The sequence below is a fragment of the Vulpes vulpes genome, chromosome 6 (genome assembly GCF_048418805.1).
Source record: "Vulpes vulpes isolate BD-2025 chromosome 6, VulVul3, whole genome shotgun sequence".
Lineage (NCBI taxonomy): Eukaryota > Metazoa > Chordata > Mammalia > Carnivora > Canidae > Vulpes > Vulpes vulpes.
This window is the reverse complement of record NC_132785.1, coordinates 113,384,146-113,397,437: the sequence shown is the minus strand read 5'-3', so window position 1 is coordinate 113,397,437 and position 13,292 is coordinate 113,384,146. Positions and strand designations below refer to the sequence as shown.

Genomic DNA, 13,292 nt, shown 5'->3' with positions numbered 1-13,292 from the left:
CAAAACCTAACAAGCCTATAAATGTTAAGCAGAAGGAAGAAAATACTAAATTCTTTAAATGGAACTCCAAAGGAAGATTTTATGAACTTGAAGAAACAGCACATAGAACTCCCAGTTTCAAAAAGGTGAAGTTAGGGTGTTTCTGCTCTCTCAAAAATCACATTAGAAAAATAAGAATATGAAGAAAGAGAAACACTGATTTTATGCATTGACAACTAGAAGACATGTCCAACTCCCAAGTTGGAGAACTCTGAAAGAAAAATGGTAAAATGAATTCAAAACAGAGAAGGTAAAACCCAGGTGCCTGTCACAAGGATACCCATGGGAAGGAAATGTCATTCACCCTGCAGAATTTGAGAAACTTTTGAATTGGATGTACCATTTACTACAGAAGGAAAGGGTGGAAATGAGTATATTAAAAGTGTCTGCAAGGAGAAGTTAGACCTTCAACTCTCTGTCTCCATCCCTACCCCAACACAAACCCTGCAAGGGTATATGTGTACTGGAGAAGCTCTGGATTGAGGGCAGACAACAGCAGTAGGGTGACATAGAGGATTTAAAATAGGAAAATTAAGTGTAAGTGGGTATACCAAATGATGGTAAAACCAGTTCCTAACTGTGTCCGGTTCCAGAAAAACTGAACTCCCTCTGGGGGAAGAAATCCTCATAGCCTCAAAACTTGGAGCTGCCTCCTACAAAAAAAAAAAAAAAAAAAAAAAAGCCAATTGACCAATTGATTAGCTTATGATATCTAATTATGTATTTCTCAGGCATTATTTTCAATATTTAAGGCATTTGTGCTATGTAATAACTAACAAATCCTGAACTCTCATGGCTTAACGTAATAGAGGTTGATGTCTCACTCAAATGAAGTCCAATATGGCCAATGGCTCTCCTCTCTCTTGTAGCTATGTCATCAGAAGTATGTGATCTCCAGGGTCCTCATAGCAAGGACTGGAATGGAAGCAGGAACAAACACACAGGCTCTTAACTGACTCAGCTCATGAGTGAGACATGTCACTTGCACTCAGGACCATTCACATGGGAGACATAGGGTAGCAACACATGGAGTATTGGGTGGCCACTAACTTTTCCACAACACTGTGCAAACTTATTCTCACAAGGCACTCCATGTTCTTCCTGTGCACCAGCCACAGGGTTTGTGGTTTACTTCATTGAATAATTATAATTCATTTGAAATTTAAAAGCTAATATCTTTGTTGACTAAGAATATAAAGAGGTGCTGGCCTTGTGACAGGACTATCTAGTCTCATTGTTATGCTACTACTTCTAGTTCATATTGCCTTTAAACTAATTTTCAGATCTTTCCCCCTTAATGTTTATATTAGTGAGTATAAACCAGTGGCCAGCTAATCAAAGACTAATTTTTTTTTTTTTTGTAATCAGTGGGATTTTTTTTGTCCCTGTTGCAAATATTTAATTTCAGATGTTTCTCCCAAGTTTTATGAGACCTTCTTTTTTAACTAAAACAATTGTTGAAAACTCTTTTCTTCTTTATAATGGCAGCAGGTGAAGATCTATAATATGTGCCATAGAAAAGTGTGAATTCATCTATTTCTCAGTATTATTTTGTGCTTTATTTCTGATGTTCACTGAAGCAGGTTTGTAAATTAATATTAATATGCAGTGCTCTATAGGAAGTTTTATAGCATATCAATTGAAAGTAATTATCCAGGAAGAGTTTTTATATGTAAGTCAGTTTGGCAGATGCATCTCACTGAAAGGAAATAACTCTCCTGACTTAGAAAGATCTGTTTATCTTAGAAATACTATTATATCTGTTCTTTTTTGACTCTCTAAATCTATGCCTTGAATTGCTTCTAACCGTAGTACAAGTGATTTTTAGTACTTGGATTCTGAGAGTATTGATCAATTTTTTATAATGTTTGGTTTCCTTATGTTTTCTTTTTCAGAGTACCCGATTGGCCTTGGACCATCTGGAGTCTGTGCCTGAGAAACTGAGCTTACTAGAAGATTTCAAAGACTTCAGAGTGAGAAAAAGTTGGCTTGTCTCTTTCAGTATTCCTATTTGAGTGAGAACATTTGACATCTTCCTGATGTGCAAAGAAGATTGTAGGGAGGGAAGAAAGACCAAAAAAAAAAAAAAAAAAAAAATTGGGGATTCTTAATACTCCACCTTATCAGAGTTTATTGACGTTGTTAAGTCAGGATCGAAAATATTGGAGCTTCTATATTACCACAATGGAGGAAAATAAAGATTTACCCTCACACAAGAAGCTCATTTGGCTTCCGAAAGCTTTAACTTTAATTTAGGAAAACTTAAGACTTAAAACCAGTTACACATTACATTCACAATAGATAACGTTTTTGACAAGCAAATTTAACTTATGGACTATCTTCTTTTTTTAATTGCAAATTTTCAGAGTGCTGTTTGTTTTAGAGATATGATAGTACACAGGTTATCTCTATGCTATGGTATTTGAATTCAGATCCACAGAGTTATAGATTTTATATCCCATGCTGTTTATTGATAGAACTCTAACCACAAATCATTTCATTATCAAGGAAATTAATTACATGTGTGGGTTTACCTACTGTAACTTATTGAAGTTCTCATAGAAGAGACATGCAAAACAAATCATTCTGCCACCAATCCTGCCAGACAAAGTTCAGACTGGAGAATACCTTGCATATCCCTTTAGGGACACATAATAATGAACAACTGTAGTGATTTATGATATCTTGGCCCCATATGGCTAAAGCTAGCAATGGCGAGAGTGTTCTTTGAAAACCATGAACCTCTTATTTCACATTGGCTTTAAAATATAACTTATGTTACAGTTAGGTTTTATTTAAATCTTATTTGAGAATCCAAGGAGTAGGAAATACAATCTAATCATGACATATTGATTATCAGAGGCACTGATATAATGTGGCTCTCAAGATCTACACTATCTTAAAATCACCTTTCATTAAGCATATTTTGATAGTTCAGTAACTAAACATTATTGAACAGGATCCAAGGTTGAGCTGACACATCCAGAAATCTAGGCTTTCACAAATAGAACAAACCAAGTGTTTCTAGTACATTTTGCTAAAGTTCCAATTTGATTATTTATTTGCAGTCTACCAAAGGGTTACGAAACCAGTGTCCAATGAGATGTGATTTTGACTCCCATTACTACCCAATGTGGATAGCAGGCAATATGTTATGCCCATATCCCTTCCACTTTTTCCTCTGTAGCTAACAGAAGTCATCTTGAGGGAAGGAAGGGCAGACAAGAGAAGGTGTTGTAAATACGTGGCATTTGTCACTGAAAAACAGATGTCTGTCTTATGCCAGGATAAAAAAGAAAAAATTTAACCTCCAGTGACAGCTCACTTTTTCTCCAGGATCCTGCACTGAACAGAATATTCATAAGTACAATTAAAAAGTTCTCTGCTATTACCAAAAAGTTTTATAATTTTTTCATCATATAGGCTAGTGATTATCTACAAGTCTAGCTTATATATATATATACACACATATGGAGATGCCTATATAGTGAAGTTTTTAGGGAGAGTATTTTTCAAAGTTCATAATTGTACTTTCCAATGTTAATCATTAAAATTGAAACCTTTAGCTTTAAATGGAAACAAGTTCATAGCGAGTATTCTGCACAGTATTATGCAGTATTATGGAGCAGGCAGTAGCTATGTTCTAACCCTATATGACATTATTTTCAGATCCTCAGAGATACCCTACCCATGGACATTATTTCCCCCCCGCCATCTCTGAAGAAACTGAAGCTTGGAGTATAAAAATTAGTTGGAACTGTGATCTAGTTCCTTGTATTAACTACAAAGCCCATTTTCTTTGCCTTAACTGCCTCTAACTTGAAACCCACTCTACATATACTCTGAATTCATCTCTGTGATTAAAAAGAGCTTATTTCATCAACTTAATGAAAACAACTAGACATGGCCTTAAATAAAAATGCATAAAGCCTTTAGATTATGAGATGTAGATTGTTTCTCAAACCTCTAAAACTTTCTAAAAACCAAGATGCTGTCAACAAGAGCCCAAAGACTAAGCTCTGATCTGAGCTTATGTACCAGGCAGAATTACTTAATATCTTAGGTACTTCCTCATCCCTAAAATGAGGGGCTTGAACAATATTATCTCTATGGTTCCTATTCATACTGGCATCACTAGCATCTATGTGAAGATATATTTCACATGTAAGTTTCTTGATAGTCCTATGTCTATGACTCAGTAAATATAAGCTATTAAATACAAATCTCATCCTATTTAGATAGTTTTTTTCTTTAAAAATGTCATAGGCCCTCTTGTTTTTTTTAACCTTATTTTGAAAGAAGTGGTTCAACTCTACAATTCCATATTTAAACTTTACATATTTGGTATGGTAGAAGGGAAATAGCTTTGGGCTTCAAGCCCAATCTGTCACAAATTGCCTAGTCTTGGGCAAATCATTCTTAACTTCCCCAGGCTATAACTTTTTATATATAAAAATGAGAACTTTAGAATTCTAATACCTCTTCTAGCTTGAACATTCAATAAGTTCCTTAGGACTATTTGAGGAACTAAATCCCATAGATAATTTTTCTTACATATGCATATCAGTTGCCCTCATTTTATTCTAATTTCTCCCTAATTCATAATAGAAATGTCTAAATAACTGAGTATCATGATTGCTATGTTCCATCCTCTCCCCAAAAAATGAAGGAAAGGAAGAAGGGAAGCGGAGGGTGGGGGAGAAAGAAGAATGAATGAATGAATGAATGAATGAATGAGTGGCATTTTTCTTAATTTCTTTACAACTTGAAGCTCTTTATACTTTTGAGGGCAAATGAAGCATCCTTCAGTTTAAAAATCTACGTGATATATTGGTTAACAGGTAGAATGTTGCTTAAGAATTAATGATAAAAGAGGACTCTAGTTTTAAAGGTAACATTTAAAAAATATTTTATTTGAGAGAGAGAGAGAGTACATGTGCATGCACACACATGTGCAAGCGAGGGGAGGGGCAGAGGGAGAGAGAACCTGGAGCAGACTCTGCACTGACACAGAGCCCCACACAGGGCTCAATCTCACACCCACAAGATCATGACCACAGCTGAAACCAAGAATCAGATGCTTAACTGAGCCACCCAGGTGCCCCAGTGACTTTTTCTTTTTTAAACAATATTTTGATGTCAGGCACTACTCCAAGAGAGAGTGCACAACATTCAAAACTGGCATGGTGTCATTAACGACCATCTGAGGACAACCCACTGTTATTTTAACCTTTTTCCCTTCAAGTAAAGTGTCAGTCATTTCAGACTAGCATAAGGGTTTGTGAAAAGAAGGCAAATTACCAAAGTGGGACCCTATGGTTCCCTCAGATCTCTCTAAACACCTGTAATTATCAATACTTTCTTATTTTCATTTCAGGTACTGTGTTTACTTTCATCTACCAGTTTTGACATTGTTTTTTTTGTTTTTGTTTTTGTTTTTTCAGGATTTCCGCAGTTTATCTGCAGAGAGAATTGATGGGAGATATTCTAAATACAGAGTTCACAGAGAGTCTCTACAGCAGCACCGAGATGACATCAAGTATAGAGTCAGAAGCTTCAAAGTAATGCCCTTTATATATACATTTTCAGTCTTTGAGCATTATCTGTGTTTATAACTAGAGCCTTCAAAGCTGTCCCTGCAGGATTCATGGAAGGGTGCTTATAAAATGAAATATATTCCTTAACCTTCAGATCTGTGGGAGTAGAGAGTACAATTTCCAGAGATTGTACCTGTAACTTTTTACTTGGAAACTCTCTTTAATTTTAGGCCATTATTGCTGAACATGTCTCTTGGCATTGATGTCACTTAAGAAATCATGTGCCAGGAGACCCCTGGTCTCTTGGTTGGTCAGGGACTCAGCATAGGTGGTTGCCCTCCACTGTGTGTCAGTCCAGCTACTCAATGTGGAAAGGCTCCAGAAGGTCAAGTAACACATAATACTTTGTAACCTCTAGTCTTGGCATGTATAATCATTCTTTTCCTCAGGATATGAACTCCATACAACTACTTCAGCTTATGGTTCATTAGTGTGGAATTAACTCAAGAGACTCAGAAGATTTGTCCATGTTAACAAAAAAGCCTACCATTCTCTAGCATCCCCAAGATCCACCTGGGGTGTGGGTGATTTTAAACCCATTTGGCCCTGAACAGTTATTAGCTTAGAGCAGCATTTCTCAACCTTGGCATTAACATTTGGACCAGATAATTCTTTGTTGTGGAGGCTGTCTTACACATTATCAAACATTTAGCAGCATCCCTAGATTCTACTCACCAGATGCCAATGGTGTCCTGCATTGCAAGTTATGACATCAAAACATGTCTCCAGCCACTGCCAAACATTGCCTAGAAAACAAAATTGTACCCCCATTCGGAACACTGACCTAGAAAGAATCCATCTATATATTTGAATGTACACTCCTAAGTCAAGGGGAAAAAAAGGTGAAGGTTCTTCTGTCTTTTTTATATTCTCACAGACTTCAATATGTATGAATATTCCCTACACTGTATATATCCACTTATTACAGCCAAATGTAATTATTTCTAAGAAGCTCTTTCCCTCCTCTGAATGTAATTGGATGGAATGCTCAGTGAATATAAAGACAGTGTTCATTTCCATAAGGCCTTCCCTAGCATGCTTAAAATGAGCTCTCCACTTTCCCCATCCCAAATAAAAACAAGTTATACCACATTATCGATGCTCTTATTGTGCAAAGGGCATCCTCTGACTTTGTGCCTTTTTCCCTTTGTTTTTTATCATTTCGTATTCTTGACTATAACAATGACTGTGTTGCCTTATATAGCAGATCCTAATTTCACTAAGTCATCTTCTGACCTCCCAAATCAGGTCCTGTATATTCAAGCATCTCTCTACCACTTACAGGGGCTGCTGCTAACCTTCAACAGAAGTACGAGGGTCAGGCAGTCATAGCAAATAGCACTACCGACTCATTGCTGACCCGACCACATGAAGTTGCTGTTTGGAGGTGTCATGTTGTCATGTTTTACATGCATTATGTCATTTAATTATTGCAGCAACTCTGTCAGGTTGGCACCATTATTTGTCCTCTTTTATATTGAAGGTTGTAGAGTAATGATTGAGCCAGGATTACAGCCTAAATCTGCCTGGCTTCGGTCATCTGTGTCCTTGACTGCTAAGCTCTAATAGTGTAAATTTGGGCCTCATATACCTTAATTTTTCTAGAAATCACCAAATGTAGGACTGTATTTTTAACACATGAAAATCCGTTGTCTCCAAAAATACGTAAACAATACATGCCTCTTAGTTCAACAGAAGTCTAGACACAAATGAAACCTTTAAAACATTAGTTTTCACTATGGTTAGATTTGATACCACGTGACTCAGTACTATCTAGTGACACCCAGATTGCTTTAAATCAGTGTAATTTCCATAACAGCATATGGCAAAGCTATGAATGTTTAACATGTTCAGCAAGTAATCTTGTTGGAGTTCTCTTTAAAATTACATTTGCAGCTGAAGCCTGGTTTGTGAGTGAGGACAACGCTTAGCAAAATGAGAAATAAGTTGAAAATTTTGCAGACAGGTAGTGCAAGAGAAGGCCGCAAAGCACATTTTATGATGACATTCCACATTAATACTACTTAAACATTTTAAACAATTGATCCATTTCAGTAATGAATATGTAGACTAGCACCATTTGTAACAGATGTCTGGCCTGAAATAATGCAGTAATCTAACTCAGCACCCACAAGATCATATTTTTGTAGTTATTGAAAAAGAAAATGTGGGAGCACCTTTTGGCCCATTGTAGATGCCAACAACAATTTGCTTATATGCTTTTTATGAAAATTTACTGAAAATGTTTCAAAGGAAGCATGAGCTCAGATGGACAATGAGAGAGTTGTTAATCATTTCTTGGCTTCATGGATAATCAGAAGAGCTACCTCTGGTTCATTATTGACATCCTGAAGGATATGCTTCAAGTAAAAGGCATTGGTCCACTATCAAGAGAGATGATGTCCCAGTTTTATATGATATTATTTCCACAGCTATTAACTTCCCTCGTATTTTGGTAGGAGAGTTCAAAGAAAAGGCACAATGCAGTGACTTGAATTTGTTGGTTCTCCTGATAACTGTGGTTCTGGGAAATCACTTACTGTAAGATTCAGTTTAATTTGACAAACATACAGCTACCGTACTGCAAAGCTCTGTACTACCTAATTGAGGTGAGGATACAGGACATATAAAGATGCAGAAGGCATGGTCTTTGTAGAGGGAATAGTTACCTATTTGTCTCTCTGAAGAGATTAATTCCTGCACCGTGTGCTAGAGCAGGAGTCAACAAACTACCTCCCATGAGGCAAATCTTACCTGCCAACTGTTTTTTGTAAATAAAATTTTATTGAAGTTCAGCCGCACATTTATTCACATATAGTCTGTGGCTGCCTTCATGTTCAGCAGCAGAGTCAAGTAGGTACAGCAGAGAGTGAATGACTCAAAACACCTACTATATTTACTATCTGGTCCTCGAAAGAAAACGTTTGCCAACCCCTGGCCTAAAGAAAGGAGGAATTACCAACCTTGCCTTTCTTCCTCTGCACATATATACAGTATGTCCTCTTCTTTATTTACTAATCAAGTACTTTCCAGGCTCTTTGAAAAGTCATAATACTTATCCATGCATTCAACAAATACTCACTCAGTGTTAGTTATGTGCCAGGAACTTACTAGTTGCATGTGACCCACATCAGTGAACAAAACAGATGAAGCTTCCTGCCTTTTGGGGGCCTCCATTCTAATTATAGGACATTTGTGTTGTTTCGATACAACATTCAACAAACATTTGAGTTTCTACTATATATAAGCACTCTGCTAGGGGCTGGAGACAATGGCATAAAAAGAAAAATCATAACCAACCCTTAGCAATTCAAAAGCCTTCACACAAAGTAGAGTCCAAAAGAGAAAGGGATAAATACTATAATGGAGGAGGCCTCAATAAATTGCCGTGAGTGTTTAAAGAAAAGAAAGATGCCAAGGCTTTTGAAAAGCTGTTTGTCATGACAGGGCAGAGAAGTGTTTCATGCACATTTGTTTGGAAGTGGATCGCTATTAGCATTACAGTTGTAGAATCCTGACTGCATTCTTGTTGACAGACAGATAACTGTTGGAATAGTTGAACCATATTGGCAACGGGCTTCTCTCATTTTGTTGCTGTTGTAAGGAGGCAGCGAGACGTCCAGCGTAACCATACTGCTGGTGGAGAGAACAGTGAGCAGGAAGTGTACATCAGGTGCCCTTTCTGTCTAGGTTACAGCAGCCTCCTGCTGTTTACTTCTGTGGCAATCTGATGGGTTAAATAGGTGATGGCAATTAAGGAGTGCACTTATCCTGGTGGGTACCTAGTGACGTCCGGAAGTGTTGAGCCACTATATTGTACACCTAAAACTAATGTTATACTGTATGTTAACTACCTGGAATTTAAATAAAAACTAAAAAAAAAAAAATCATATTTCCAAAATCTTTCAAGATTTTCAGCAGGATCAATGTCCCCAGTTTCTGAAAGCATAATATACTAAACTGACCAAGTTAATAGGACAAAGCCTGATCTAAAAGTTTATGTTTAGAATTCAATTCAAAGCTGAACCTGACACAACATTTCCTGTCTGTGTGTAGACGACAGAAGCATTTCATGGCCTCTTTTTCATCTAATTGGGTTTCTGTAGAACATACACCCTTCCTTGCTATCCCAGCTGTTTCAAATAGAACAGAATGTTTGAAAGTCAACCTAGCATTCCTAATCTGAATTCAAAGAGGAGCATGGTTTTGTCCCCAAAAAATCCCCATGCTGCCCTCCCTTTTTGCTCTCTACCCATACTAAATATATAGTTTTAATTAGCAGTGGATTTTATAGTAAAATCACAGAAGGCATGTTTTTTTTTCCCTTCCTTCCTCCTGAAAGGAAAATCATGATTTTCAATTTCTAGTTGAAGACTTAGTACATAACATCTTTTTAAAGAAGCAGATGTTTTGCAGGATAAGATGAAGTAGGTGAGGAAGTGTTGACAATGGTTTTCAGCACAGTTTATGAAGGCAGAGTCTGCCAAAGCCCTTTGTCATATTTGTTCAATGTAAGCATGTGTATGATATAAGTACATGCTTTTCTCCTGGAAGCTGTTTCTCCCTCCTTGAATCTCTCCATGATTTGTTTATACTTTGCTCATAGCAATTAAAGGCTGTTAACACGTCCTCTCTTAGGTCAGCTATTTCTGTACATATCTTAAATCTTCTCCAATAGTAGCTACTGCCCTATACATAACTCCTGGCACAATTCAAGTTATAGGTGATTTTTATTTAGTAACTATTAAAATGCATCACCAGTGTATTATTGAGGATAATTTTACAGATGTTGCTTAGAAACAATAGTAGCAACCATGGGAAATTTGAGGATCTTTAACCCCATAATACTCAGGGTATCTCACTTATAACCACCCCTCTCCATGTTTTGATAAGAAATCATATATAAACTGCTATGCAGATACAGCTCCAGGCTCCCCCCATCCCCAACCAATCTCCCATCCTTTAAGCCTCTCCCATATAGCGATTTAGGGTACAAGGCTAATCTTGAAGTTAACGTTAAAAAAAATAGTATATCTATAGGTGATGACTGAAATTTGGGAAATACTGTCCTACTGGATTATATAACTTATGAGGACACTGTCTGCCTTATCTTTAACTCCAGAATACACAGTGGATACTATACATGCTAACCTGGTAATTTTTTTTTTCCCCTAACTTCAGCCTTTCTGGAATTCTAACAAAAATTTAAATACTGTTATTCTAGTAATGTTTAGATGACACATCTGAAACTTTTTAAGCAATCAAATCATGCTGAAGTTTAGAGATTTTTATTCTTTTGAAGTGATCAATACTAACTTGCCAGCCATAATATTTAGTTGATTTCATCTACCTCTTTAAAGCAAAATGAAAGATTGCCAAATGAATTGGAGTTCTTTTTTGTTGCAGTGAGTCAAAGGTGCTTATTTAGGAATCAACATGGATACTTAGATGAGCATATTAATTTTTTAACCTACTTGAGCTCCCCTCTACCAAACTTTACCTTTAATAAGCATCATACTTTCACCTTTCCCAATAATTTACTGAAAGGAACATTAGGAAAGATTGTGAAGAAATTCACCTATAAAGATAACACTTTTAATCACCTTAAATACAAAATCCCAGATGCTAAAAAACATAAAGAATACTGATTACTTGTCTTATTAGTCTTAATTTTAAAAAATGTCATATCTGGGCAGCCCAGGTGGCTTAGGGGTTTAGCACCGCCTTCAGCCCAGGGCCTGATCCTGGGGACCCGGGATCGAGTCCCATGTTGGGATCCCTGTATGGAGCCTGCTTCTCCCTCTGCCTGTGTCTCTGCCTCTCTCTCTCTCTCTCTCTCTCTCTCTCTCTCTCTCTCTCTGTCTCTCATGAATAAATAAATAAAATCTTTTTTTTAAATGTTGTAACATATTTATCCAAACAATCATTGTTTCCTTTACAGTAGTCCCTTAAGAGAATAAGCACTGATTCCAATGAGACACCATTATTAAAACATCTTTGATATCTTCCTTTGTTTCATAAGTCAGTGGCACATTTTGTTGAATATCCTTATTTATGGCAAATTTTTATCCATTGTGGGAAGATTTGGCTTCTGAAAATAGATGAAAGTCATATGGGTCCAAATCTAAGGTATATTAAAAAAAAAGTACAGTCTTTTTCATGAGTGAGTCACTGGGAATATTAAATTATATATAATAAAATATCAATTGGATAAAGTGAAATTAATCACATGGCCTGATCTGGCACAGTATTTTCGTGAGTCTCTTCATCTGTGGACAAGTGTGGCTTTGAATTTATAGTATTGTATAAATTTGCATTTCCTATAGTAAAGATAGTTTGCATAGTTAGAATACTGTTTCTTCAGTGGTTCTATTCAGATAGATTAAAATCATAAAATGTTAGTGCCCAAAGGACTTAGACATGATCTGCTCCAGTGCCCTCATTTTTTAATGTGAGACTGGCAGTCTCCTATTTCCCTGGTTTAGCCATAGCAAACTTTTAATTGCTGTTCTTTGGCCAAGAAATGAGCATATAGGACCATTTTTAAGTTCCTAAATGCAAATGGCACTGTGCTAAATTCTGGGATATTGGGATGGGTAGATGGAAGGATTGAAACAAGGAAAGCTTAACCCTCATTGAAGTTAAAAGCTAAAATTGCAGCCATGCAGATCAAGATAGAGAAGACAGGCTTTAAGTAAACTATCTGCCAGGTCGAACTTCCAAATAGGAATAAAATTTACTGAAGAAGAGGCTAAGCTTTTTCAAGCTTTTTCAAGCACTGATGGAGAATTGGGAATTAAGAGTGGGGAAGAGATGAAGGTACAGTATGTTGTTAGGCAAGAGACAAATTCAGGAAAACATTGCTGCCACAGATCCAGAAACACTGTAAGTGTTTTTTCCTTCTCTCCAGGGGAAGGGTTGGATAAATTAAAATTAAAAAGAAAAATCACATGTATCATCTGTCTTCTAAACTTTGAACTTACAATATTCCTGAGAGAAAAATACTTGGTGGGCGTCATTAAATATTAATCATTAGAGATCAGTTTAGCAAAGAGATTTAGTCAGGTTGGAACAGCTTTTAAGAAACCAATTACAATGTGGGTTATGAAAGAGAAGTGGAAGAAACCCAGGGAAAATATTAGAAAATGCAAGTCCCTTCACCCAGTGGAATTTTTGCAGGGAATTCTGGCTAACTAGCTTGTTGAGACTTAAGACAGCAATAAAAATAGGTCCTTGTGCTAAGGATATAAGAATTGGTAAAAAGCAAAAGCTAGGATTCCTAAAATTGCAAAGAATCTTCCTTTTTAACCAGTATTTCCATTTAAATATTTAAGTATTTGATTGAAAGATGGGTAAGAATTAGAAACACTCATCTCAAGGTTACCTTGTAAAACTTAGTTGTTATAGAAATTCCACAAATTAAATATCAATATAAAATTGGAGAAAATGGAGGGTTGGTTGGTTGGTTGGTTGGTTGTTTTTTCCACATTCTGGTATGTTGATTGTTCAAAGAGATTGTGAGATATTTTTCTTTGGGGGTATTCTTTTAGGATTCATTTCATTAGTTATATTTCAAGGTAATATGAGGGAGTCTAACAGTCTTTTGAAGACCTATAAATTGTTGCAACTTTAAGATGTATTACAGGTAAGCTTCCT

General features: G+C 36.4%; 1 protein-coding gene across 11 annotated transcripts in view; it reads left to right on the top strand.

Annotated features, from left to right (window-relative positions):
• CEP128 (centrosomal protein 128) overlaps positions 1 to 13,292 on the top strand; it is a 489,572-nt gene that overhangs the window by 464,052 nt on the left and 12,228 nt on the right. For all 11 annotated transcript variants that reach the window (XM_072762163.1, XM_072762162.1, XM_072762169.1 and 8 more), the window contains 2 exons: positions 1,935 to 2,012; positions 5,484 to 5,600. In XM_072762163.1, coding sequence (XP_072618264.1) covers positions 1,935 to 2,012; positions 5,484 to 5,600 — 195 coding nt within the window. The remainder of the gene's footprint in view (positions 1 to 1,934; positions 2,013 to 5,483; positions 5,601 to 13,292) is intronic.